Source organism: Pleurodeles waltl, chromosome 9 (genome assembly GCF_031143425.1).
Source record: "Pleurodeles waltl isolate 20211129_DDA chromosome 9, aPleWal1.hap1.20221129, whole genome shotgun sequence".
NCBI classification, from domain to species: Eukaryota; Metazoa; Chordata; class Amphibia; order Caudata; family Salamandridae; genus Pleurodeles; species Pleurodeles waltl.
In genome coordinates this window covers 528,445,023-528,457,453 of record NC_090448.1, presented here as the reverse complement: position 1 = coordinate 528,457,453, position 12,431 = coordinate 528,445,023, and the positions used below count along the sequence as shown (strand labels likewise).

General features: G+C 42.4%; 1 protein-coding gene across 2 annotated transcripts in view; it reads left to right on the top strand.

Moving 5' to 3' along the window:
* Positions 1-12,431, top strand: part of LOC138259595 (E3 SUMO-protein ligase ZBED1-like) — a 108,633-nt gene that overhangs the window by 25,131 nt on the left and 71,071 nt on the right. Inside the window, exon 2 of one of the 2 annotated variants that reach the window (XM_069207428.1) lies at positions 10,760-10,871. In XM_069207428.1, the coding sequence (XP_069063529.1) occupies positions 10,760-10,871 (112 nt within the window). Of the gene's footprint in view, positions 1-10,759; positions 10,872-12,431 lie in introns of those variants that run through there. The other variant, XM_069207429.1, reaches the window with a different exon arrangement.

Sequence of the window (12,431 nt, the reverse complement as noted above, 5' to 3'; positions counted from 1 at the left end):
GAGCTGCCAGCAGCCATACTGGCGGTCGGCGGGGAACTGGAGGTTGCTCCACCTCCACCGCCATGTTGACAGAACACAGCCCACCGAATCATGATTCGGTGTTCTGTTGACGGGGTGCTGGCGGCGGAGCAGCCCCCATGGATCCCATCCCCTCCCGGAGGATCAACGGACCAGGTAAGTTGATCGTCCGTTAAGGGAGGGGGGTGGGGGGGTGTTGTGTGTTGTGTGCGTGCATGGGGGTGTGCATGTGAGTATGTTGAGGGGGTGTGTGAGTGCTTGTATGCATGCAGGGGGTGTTGTGTGTTTGGAAATGTGTGCATGTCTGTATGTATGTCTGTATGGATGTGTGCGTGTATGTCTGAATGTGGGTGTGTGTGTATGACTAAGTGTGTGGCTGTTGGCATGTTTGTTGGTGTGTGTGCGGGTATGTGTGTTGGTGGTGCCTGCGTGCATGTCAGGTGTGAATCCGTAAAGTGATGGTGGGGGTGGAGAGGGGGGTCCTGCCACCTTTGGGGGGTGGCAGAGGGGTGGGGGGTGTCGGGGAAGGACTCGGGGGTGGGGGTGGGGGGTGGTGGAGACCCCTATCAGTGCCAGGGAATGAATTCCCTGGCACTGATAGTGCTCACCGCCACGGATTTCATGGCGGTTCCCAACCCCATGAAATCCATGGCGGTCAGCCGGGTCCTGATACCGCCGGCGGTATTGTGACGGCCGCCGGGCTGGAGACCCAAGTCTCCAGCCCAGCGGTCGTCTCCGCCATGGGGGTCTGATCGGAGAAGTGGCGGATGACCATGGAGGTAACCGCCATGGTCATAATTCCAAAAATGTTACCGCCAGCCCGTTGGCAATTAGACTGCCACTTCTCCGACAACCGCCAGGGTCGTAATGAGGGCCATAGTCTTATAATAGAGCTTTTTATAAAGAAGAGTCTGGTACATTCTGTAGAATCTCAACAAAAAAAAATTCAAAGCAGGATAAAGTTGGTCTCAGAACGAATCCGAGACTCATTACCAAAGATAATAAGTCAGAATGTATCAGATTGCTCTCTCTCTCAAGGAAAGGGTCTCTCTGTCTTAGTCTTGGAACATGTAGTTTTACAAATTTAATAATATAACAAATTGCAAGTCTTGAGTAGATCACTTCTGGTTTCAGCCAATCAGAGGTTGTGATGCCTTCATGGGAACAGGACGTCTTCTGTCGATCTTGCAAGTTTTAACAAAGAACATTCTAAACACATGATACATTTAACTAATTTCTGAAACAACATGATACCTCCTGATTTCTTCTCAGCATTTGTGGACTATAAGACAAACACAAGTCAAGGTAAGTACGATACATTCCGGGATGAAATCACTCCTGTTCTCACACTTTTTTACTAAGAGTGCCTATTGGTAAAGAAACAACTTTAAGATTAGTCTAACATTGTAGTCATTTTTACATAGGTCAAATGGTTAAGAAGCTAAGTTTTAACACCCTCTCTATTTATTCTATTGTTGCCATAAAGCTTTTGTGTCATGAAAATATAAACACTTATGACCACAACACAGGTCATTCTATTCTACCCAGAGGAAAGGAAGAGGGAGAGAAAGAAATGAAAGAATTTACTTGTCAGCAGTTCAAACTAAATTCACGTTTTGTGCAATGCTGCAAATACAAGGCCAGGTTTAAATGCAGTGTTTACTAGAGGCCTACGAAACATTCTTGTGCAGGTTAATAATATAATGTTTTACTTTTGTTAAGAGCTCTAACAGTTCTTTAGGTATCATCTGAGACTGCGCATGCACTGTCACTTCAGAGACATTTTGTTTACTTACAAAGGGCTTAGAGCCTACCCATTGCTTACCATTGGTTGGCTTCATTGCCACTCTCATTTTCTTCCTTCTCTTTGGTCAGCAAGTGCTAGCTTCACTTCCTCTTCCTGTGTTTGTCCCTATCCTGGAGCATGGCCTAAGTACTGTTTTCTTGGCGCAGTGTCCTCTTTACTTGCCTCTTTAAGAGGTACTTTTTTCTCTTTTACTTGAACCCCTCTTTCTCCCACCCCATCACTCATTGATGCTTGCCCCGTCCCTCTACATCCTGCTGTGTTGTTGCTCGTCTGGTCCCCCATCTTCTCTACTGTTGTTGCTTGCCCCGTAATTGTATCTCCCACCAAATGTCGTCCCAACACATTTCAGTATGCTACAAAGAAACAGACAGCGCTGCGCTCCCTGCTGTGCATGCGCTTTTTGGCACTGTTTTTATGCGTAGCCAAAATGGCAAACTTCCCCTCAGAGGTCAAACCATTAAACAAGTGACTTTTATTTTCCATGAATCCCTATTATTTATTTGTGAGTTTCAGACATCACAGCTATGAGATGATCCTTCTCACTTTTGTCAACTTCAGACTGCTTTAAGTAGATTGCAACCCTCGTACCTATTTATGGATGGTGGTATCATTTTTTTTTCATTATTGCTTGCTTTGCCTAGCACCTTCAGCCTTGGCTCACATTTCCTCCCCCCCATTAAAAGGATTGATGCATAAATATGTATTTTAATTTCCTACTGGTTTATGTTTGCTGACAAGGTATCATTTGGTCCTGAAAACCTTTTTTTTTGGTGAAGGGAGAGAATAATTCCATACTAAGTAAACACCCCTTGTGGTCAGATCTCTCCAAATCAGCAGTGGACGCATCATAGCAGTTTTGTTTTTAATTTCAGCCTCTGTTCAACCTGACTAAAAGAGTTTGAGAAAACCAATACCTCTCATGTATGTAAGAGCTGTTGACTTTGCCAGTGCTTTTTTCACCAATTTTGGCAAGTGGAAGTGTTGTTCCCACTTTCTTCCTAACTCATTGTGCTAGTGTCAGATTCTTTTTGAACTCCCAGTGTTTAAATCAAACTCCACTCCTGCCTTCCATCCTTCCATGGGTTTCAACCACAAAATACCCTTCTCTGTAGTATACGATCTTCCAGAAGTGTAGAAGCCAGTGCTTAATTTGTAAAAATAAATAAATAACTGCCACCGCCCTTCTCAGGATGACACTGCAGCTTGTGCCACCCATTGCCAGTGCTGCCCTTGACAGTACCAACATAACTTCTAACCATCACACTCCTACAAGTGTGACAATTCAGACTATTCCAGGCCCCAAAAGCAACAAGAATGGCTTGGGTGTCAGGGGTTAGTAATTTTTAATGTATATTGAATTAATAAACAACTTGCATTGTTTCCACATCTCTAAATTGGATACACAGTGCCACCATGTGGCAGACTGTAATAAGAGCCAGTGTTGACAATTAAGTTCTGGTTCCAAGCCCTGGTAAGCACTGGTTCAAATTAAGCCCTGTAACAGAGTAGTGCAGGGATTGTGCCCCGATGAATGCTGGCAACATTATAACTACACATGAAAAAAACTTGTGCATAAATTATCATTTGGAATATCTCTTTTCTTTCCTTATTTTTCTTCTTGTTGTTGTATGTGCATGGACACGATAGTAGGAATCCATATCTGATCCTAGAAATTGGATTAATTCTGTGTGACTTACCTTTCAGTGTGAACCAAACCCTAGATATTGAGTGCGATACATTGCCATGGGAAGAAGCTGATAACTGCCAAGTAATCCTGGGCCACCAATGCAAGTCATTTAGACATATGGTTATTATCATTACTATTGGCCGTGGGTAAAACAAGAGATGATATTATGGTCTCATGATCGTACTCATGCCATATCATAACTATGCACTGTCCTCTCCACCGTTTCCATTCACTCACAAACTGGATTCATGCAAATTTTTAACAAGTGACAATGTAGCAATTTACTAATTTTAGGCTAATAATTGGAAAATTGTGTTAACTGAATATTTTGCCATTTTATTGGGTAAAAAGCAGTTTAGATTTTAGAGACTAGCTGCCTCTGTAGTTCTGTTCAGCTATTTTGTTCCTCGCTTTGCCATCATAATTTTTCTCTGTAACTCACCTTTTGATCGTCATTGGAACCCATCATGCTGGTTGTGTGCTGAGTCGCCCATCTCACTCTTTTATTCTGAACCTTTAAGTGATAGAGATGAAAGTTATGGGATTATTCAAGAGAGCTTTATGAGTATGTGAGAGTGGTGTGTGATTGTTGGAGAGAAGTAATATGCGATTGGTTTAGTTCATGGCTAAGTAAAAGTACAAAAGAGCTAGGTGAATGCTGATATGGTATGTGAGTGAGTACTACAGAGGGCTGTGTGAGTGCTCAGATTTAAATCTCAACTTGTCTCAACCGAATGCTGGGACCATGAGGCCGGGCTTCCCCAGCAGACATACATGTCAATTTCTTTTTTAGATAGGCAGGGCTTACATCCCTCAATTGTTTTTACTAACTTCAGCTAAACTGTTTGACCACAACAAGCACTGTCCTTCCTCTACACATTCCAAACTTATACCTGCTATATGACACCTTAGGTGACTGTCATCTCTTATAAGAAAAGTGTCCCTACTCTTTGCGGACATACTTAATCAGGGGCTCAGTTTTTCAATTTTGAACCTGTTACAGCTTCTCTGGATGTGTTTTGAATCCAAGCCTTGGGTACAATTCCTATAAGCTGCACTTAGAAGTAGCTCACTCCTCCTTCTGACTTTAATCAGACCTTCATTGTTTACCTAAATTAAACCAGCCAATCACTTCAAAAATAAATAAGACCTATTTCAGGGCTCACGTGTATATATTCCTGTTGTCACCATTTTTTTAGGTTTCCCTTCAGGATTCATTTTCAGAGTGAATGTTCGCTTGCATGGTGTTCGAATGCTGAGCCACACCGCACGTTTGAATTTGGCAGGTTTATGCTCTGCAAGACCCTACATCATGTCCTCACTGTGTCTTGGCAGCACCAAATTGAGCATCATCTCCCTCCATACTGGTACATCAGTTACATAATTGTTGCCTGCTCTCAGTCTGCTTTCTAGGTGGGAGATAATAGGGTAAGGAGGCACTGCTGCCTTTAGAGATTAGTTACCAGCAAGACATGCCATCGTAATGTTTTAGACTACGTTGACCAAACATCCACTGATCTATTCTAGGTCAGAATCATATATATATATATATATATATATATATATATATATATATATATATATATATATATATATATATATATATATATACAGTATATTTATGTGTGTATATATATATAAATATATACACACATACATAAAGATACTGTTCTCTATGCTACTTTCCAGTAGCTGTGATTTCTGGTCAAATGTTATTTGAGTTGCTGCTCACCATTGGGCTTAGAAGACAGTAAAAAAAAGGATTGTGCTCTTGATAGCCAAATAGACACTTTGTTTGCCATGATATTGTTACAATATTTGTGGTGCCAATACAGTTCAGTTTCACATAGCACCTTGCCGTGAACAGATGCAAGGGTTGACCTGTTTGGTAGATGCTTGTGATTGGCCAGATGAATGGGATGCATGATTGGAGGTTTGTCTGACAGAGAAGTGAGTTGTTAGAGCTGGAGCCTGAAACACTTGCATCCTGCACAAGGGTATGCTTCCACATGGAGCCTTGCATATACGCAGGGCTGGGCACAATCCATGGGTGTTTTAGGAGCTAGACTGGGAGCACTATCTTTCCCTGAGTCACTGACAGTCAGTTGGCATCAGCTTCAGAGTACAAGACTTCATGCTGGGACTGCCACTAAAATTAGCAGCCCCTCTGTGTGCAGGGCAACCATATGTAAATAGCCCTATATCCTGGGTCAGAGACAAAAGTCAGAACACAGGGAAAGTCATTTCTTCAATTTTGCCCAGATTGATCAGGCAAAACTTCAGGACAGCCCAAGACATGTAACCACTATCCCCCGCAAGGCAAGAGATTTTCATACCTATGACAGGTTGCACATGTAACTGTCATATGCTTTTGGGTGGACTGTGCCTCTTTTGAAGAGTAGGATAGCATTCTGTAGTTTCTATGGTAAGCTGGTCCTTGAATCCATTGGAGGAAGTAGAGTGCACCATAGCTCCAGATAATTCACATGCTGTCCTATGTGATATTTAATTTCTGCAGTTATTACATGTTCAACTCAATTGGATGCCTTGATCAGGTGTGCTTTATTTTTATTTTTTTATTTTTTAGAGAGGCACATGGTCTTTCTCAGAGGTGAAATCCACCTTTATAAGTATACTACTATATGCTTACTTGTTTGGTGCTACGTGATTTGTTTGGTGCTAGAGTTCTGTATTTCATAATAAATAAAGATGGGGTATTGAAATTATTGTGACCCTGCATGATGGATATGAGACAGGTAACCAGAGCATGATTGTAGAGCTCACAGCATACAGCTAAACTTCAGTACTCAGGTACATGTTTAGATATATTCTCTATAATGTAAACAATCAGTTGTTCTCCCTCCTTGGTTTTTCCTATAATGGAATGAGATTGCAGGGGTCTGGAATTCCTATAGCTGGTTGCCCAGGGCATATGTTTGGGTTCAAGGACAACATGTTTTCATGTTTATTTTTCCACTGGATAAGTAGGTTCAACTCCCTGCAGCAGAAACTGTTTTGCCTCCAATTTACAGTACCACAGCATAGTTGCAGAAATGAGGATTGTCGACTAAGACATTAGCCCTCATTACGACTTTGGCGGTCTTTTCACAAAGCCGCCGAAGTCGCAGGTGCCAGAAGACCGCCATATTACGAGTTGAGTTGGATTCCCACCCATTTATGGGTTGATATCTAACACAATATCTAACACAGAGAGGTGTTTCCATCGGCAGCACTGCCAAACCAACAGGACACCGCCCGCCATATTATGATACAGCAGTTTCCTGAAAAGCAGTGCTGTGCTGGCGGTGGAAAACGCTGAGATCCATCCCCTCCCGGATGACTGCCTCACCGAGCAGTTAGGTGGACGTCCGAAAGGGGGGGTGTTGTGTGCATGTGTTTGGTGTGTGCGTGTATGTGTAGAGGCTTGAGTGTGAGTGTGTGTGTGTATGTATGTGTGCGTGAAGGGTATGTGTGTCTGAATGGAAGCGGAGGGAAGGGGGGTGTCGGGGTACAAGTGTGTTTGTATGCAGAGAGGTGGGAGTATCTGTCTGAATGAGTGTTTGTGTGCGAACGGGGTGTCTGAGTGCGTGTTTGTGAGCAAGAGAGTGGGGGGGGTGTATGCGTGCGGTTGGGAGGGTGTGTCCGTCTGTGTGTGGCTTGGGGATGTCTGCATGTATGCAGAGGGGAGTGGGGTGTTGGAGTTGGAGTGAGTAGGTGTGAGTATTGGGATGCATGTGAGTGGGGGTGCATATGTGCAAGTCTGCAAGTGAGTAGGGGGTGTCTGTGTGGATGCGTGCGGATAGGGGTGTAAGCGTGCAGATGAGGGGTGGGTGTGTGCAAGTGTGGGGATGAGGGGGGTGGGCAAGTGTGCGGATGAGGGAGGGTGTTTGCAAGTGTGCGGATGAGGGGGCGGGATGTCTGAAGGTGTGTGGGAGTGCATGTGCCGATGACGGGAATGTCGCTGGGTGCGTTACCTCCAGGGTTTTGATGGCGGTGCAACCTTCATGGAAAGCCCGGCGGTGTGCCGACTCAAAATACCGCTGGAGTTCTTACGGCTGCTGCCAGGCCGGAGGTACTCACCTCCAGCCCGGTGGTCCGACCGCCCAGGCGGCGTTGTGGTGGTTTGGCTTCGGCCAAACCACCAATGTCATAATACGGCAGTCTTTACCACCTGCCCCACAGCTGTAGAACCGCCAGGGCCACACTCGTAATGAGGGCCATTTTATTTATCCACTTGTATAAAATGTTCAGATTTGTATTTATGATTTAATGTATCAAAATTGTTCTTGTTAAGGCGAGCGCTGTATGGAAATAGATTAATTTGTCAGCCAAGCTGTTTAATTGACTGTGGTTCAAATTAAAAACATATTCATGTTTGCAAAACCTAACAATCTCTGGCTATTTATAGTGTTCCCCAAATTGATTGAAAGAAAGTGCATGCTGAAGAATGAAAGCGAACTTAGTGATTGTAGGATTTCAAAATAAAATGTTCAAAAACAATATTTGCTCTTTGAAATAATGCAGATGAAAATAGATTTGCTAAATTATCTTTCCCTTCTTAAGAACCACTTTAAATACCACTTATCTAAGGCATAGTGAAATAAACTTGTGTGATGGAGAATCAATGTAAAATCGTTATGGGCAATGTAGGAAATCTGCCTGGATGCCCCAGGTGTTTCTCCTTCTACTTGCACCTAGTTTTGCTTGTTTGTGGACTCTGTGCAGTTTATCCCTCCTAACCAGGTGTAAAGTGGCTCTGTTCCCCCTCTAAACATGGTTAAACAGACCTATTCCTACTGGCACATTTAACTTGTCTATAAGTCCCTGCTATATGATGAGGGAAGTGCACACGGGGCCTGGAAGTGAAATGCAACTTGAGGACGATATCACTTGCCATCTACTACAGTGGGAGTGCAGACATGGCTATAGAACTACCTTGTGTAACCTGACTGTTGAATTGTAAAACCTACTGTTAAAACTACTCGTTTTGACTGGTAAAAACAGCCATTTTAAACATTAGTATGTCACCCCTATGTAAGCCTTCTAGCTCACAAGGTAGGGTGCAATGGATTTTGAAGTGCAACATGTAGAAAATTAATATTACCATGTCCCTAGAGTGACAAGGCCCACAACCTAACTTCACTGTGGCACGCCTAGCTGTCCTATGTAGAAAACTGCAGTGCAGATTAAAATACTAATACTGCAAACTCAGAAAATGATCAGCTAGAAAAATAATTCAACCTCCACTGCAACCCAGAGATATAGTGGATAGTTCCTTTATGTCGGACATTGGGATTTAGACGATACCAGCAAGCATTAAAGATCCTTATGTCTGATACCTTTGAAATGATTGGTTTTGAACTACCAAAATTCTCTTATGGGCTTGAGTTTAACCAGGTATATGCATCCGACTTGCAGCTGCCACAGGTGCACTTCTAGAAAATGCTTATGAATTCAATTTTTTGCATGGGCAAATAAATCTGAATATATTTACTTTTGCAATAATCTACAAAGCAAGTGCAAATGTAGTTGCTGAAAGTTTTTTCTTTTTTTCTGCAGAGGGGAAAGTATTTTCAGATAGAGAAATCTTTTTCCGAACAATCCACCTTAACTAGTTGATAGGATGGGGATTTTGTCTCTGAACCACCCTTGATACTTTATGACTCTTTTCCTTATCAGTACTCAGTTATCAACATATTCCAATGTGTGTAGTGGTCAGAGATGTATAGATGAATACCGTGAGACATGTAAGCTGTGGTTGTGTGGAAGCCCACAGAGCATTCCTGCTCTCTAAATACCCCTTCCAACCTACTTTAAGCCCCCGTGATTAGATTTGTTCACAAGATAATTTTCATGCAAGTAATCATTTTAGGAGTGTAAAGCCAACTGTTACTGATATAAGCCAAACTTACAGGCTTTTAAGCTATGAGAATCGGGTCCATAAAATGTTATCTCTGACCAGATGTTTCAGAATTCAGCTACATATAATATGTAAATGTTATGTTATTGGTATAGCGCTTATTATATATTCATAGATATGGCAATAAGGGAACGGGATGGAATGAATTGATATGCCCAAGAACTGCAAAATGCGCTCAAGTGGGTAAGGTCCGACTGCTGTTTGCCTCTTTGATCTTTAGTTGGAAAGCTAGGTGCTGTATCGTAAGTATAATTTGATTTTACCAGAAGTAAAAATCTCTGAAATCGAATTAATCCTCAAAAGTAAATCTGCCACAGCAATTCAGAAGATGTTTTCTCAAAACCTAAAATAAGAAGGGGGTGAATGGTTCAATTAGAGTTGTGCTCTATGCAGAACTCTGCTCTAATCAGAAGTCTGGCATAAGGAAAATGCTGGCATCTTCTGACCCCTCTGATGGAATATGTGATGGCCTTCAGGGAGCCCACTAGTAAACAAACTATCTTTACATACAGAGCCAGTGAATAAATAAAGATTTCACATATATAGTGCACTGTTATGTTCAGAGTCCACTACAGTCAGTAAAGTGGCATAAACAAAGCCCTGCTAGAATCCAAACTCTGACATAATATAATCCCTGGAATAATTATAAGGGCACTTATCAGAGCTGTGGTATAAAGAAAATGCTGACGTAATTTGGCACCTCACTGCATGACACCAAATGGGAAAAGATGTTTTTATTGTACAAGTAGGTTTCTGTAGCATCTCGTCCCTTTGGCAAGTGGATATCTTTAAAAAATTCCACAACCATGGAACTACATCCATGCTTCTGCTCTAGGTTCGTCATTGAGAGAATCCAGGGGCCACATTCATACCTTAAGCTATCTTCCTGGATCCTTCTATCACATCAGGCATCCTTCTTGAGAAAAAAGGTTGACAATTTAACCTTAATAAAATATGTTTTTACTTCTTTGATAGTTAACAGGAATTCGTATGGCTGTCTAGGATATATATTTGTTTTTTGGCGGTGGAGAGTTGCTTGGGTATTGACTAATTTTAACTGGGTGCAATGGAATTGATTTTGAAATGCTTTATGTTGTTACTTAGAGTTATCTAAGAATGTCAAAAGCAGTCACACTGTTTGCTGTTGAGAAAAGACTGGGAGTGCAATAGCGGGCCTTACCACTACAGTTACACAAGTGCTTTCAGAAAAGATGGTTACGATGTTGAGAATCAAGATGTGGATGAAATTGAAGAGGAAGAATAAAGTGTACAGTCAAGCTTTAAGAGAACATTTATCTTAATTTGACTTTAGTGTTTGTTGATTTAGGCATTCCAGATGTTTTATGACATTGTTGTCAAAGAGGAGCAAGAATCTGAAGAAGAACAGCAGCATCTTCATGAAGAAATAAGAGGAAATTCGAGACGTTCTTCGTTACAGGGTAAATGGGAGCATAATTTACTTCTGATTACGGGTTGTTCTTTCTGGTTAATTTAATAAAAGGCATCACAATCTACAATATATTGTTATTAATTTTTTGGATTATGATAACTACAGCCTTTTGATATTTAGTTTTCTTAGATCTGAAATAAACCGAAAAGCACAGATATAAGCTGCAGGTAGCGTGGCTCGGTGCTCCACTGCCCACATAGTTGCTTTCAGTATTGTGTGTGGACATTGGAATGGGCACCGACTTCAAGCAGCTCAAGCTGCAACTTTCGGGAATGCAGGTAGCTATCCGCTTTCGACCTACTTGCGTGTTAGCACAGCAGTCCTTTAGCGTATCTACTCGTGAGGCCAGAACGTTTCCCTGTTAATCATCAGCGATGCTTCACAGGCCTACACAGGATCAAGAGTAGGTTAAATTGGAAGTGGCGAGGAGCTGTAGAGAGGGGCCACACCGAAAGTTTAGTAAACAATTTTAATCCCAGAAATACTGCATTAAAATTCAGTCTAAGCAATTCAAGCTTCAGTCACACACTGTTAATTCCTACTAAGTGTTAGAGCCTGGGTATTGGTAAACACCTACCACTAGCAATACACCCCCAGCCCAGGGTTGTGGCCAGTCAAGGTCCCACAAAGTAGCCCCTCACCCAACCCCTGGTAGCTTGAGAGCGAGCAGCCGGGCTTAACTCAGGAGACAGATATGTAAACAATTTAAATACACCAATACAGCAAATAAGTAAGACACATCACACAATAAAAATCCTACACCAATTTATAAAAAATAGTGAATATTTTTATCTCTAAAATGACACACAAATGCCAAAAATCCAATATAGGGAACCAGAGAGATTAATTTTTAAAGATTAAAAGTAACTGGTGTTTAGAAGCCAATAGCGCTTAGAGGGAAGGTTGTACTGGACAAGGAAATAGTCAAGAGTTCCAGCCGCCTGTAATGTAACACTTTACACTTCCTGAAATGTTTCTTGATGCAGGAAGGTGGTCCACAGTTCCAGTCTAAGATTCCAGAATCTCTGAGTTGCTCCTTGGGATGTTGGGACTACAATTTCCACAATGCACCTGGCCAAATCCTTGCAAGGCCAGTGGACGCACTCCAGGCCTGGGACTTTTGTGGAAGTTTTAAGCAGGAAAATGATCCACAACCCCAATCCGGTGTTCCTGAGTTGCTCCTTGGGACGTTGGGATTACAATTCCCATGATGCACCTGGCCAAATCCTCACAAGTCCACTGGTCACACTCTAGGCTGAGGACGTTTGTGGAGGTTGGAGCAAGAAAGCTCTTTTAACCTGCTGCTTCAGGGAGTCCGTTTCAGAGTCCTTTTTGAAGCAAAGCAAAGTCCTTTCGGCTGTGATTCCAGTGTGCAACAGGCAGTCCTTAAGTGTGCAGGCATCTGGGTTGCAAACCTCTTGTGGTTTCAGGCAGTAGATCTGAATTCCAATGCAGATCAGCCTCCTTTATTCATCTTGGGAGACAGTCAGTGTGCACTCGTGTCCAATGAGCTGCAGGGCGTCACCCAGAGGTATAACAACTTACTCCA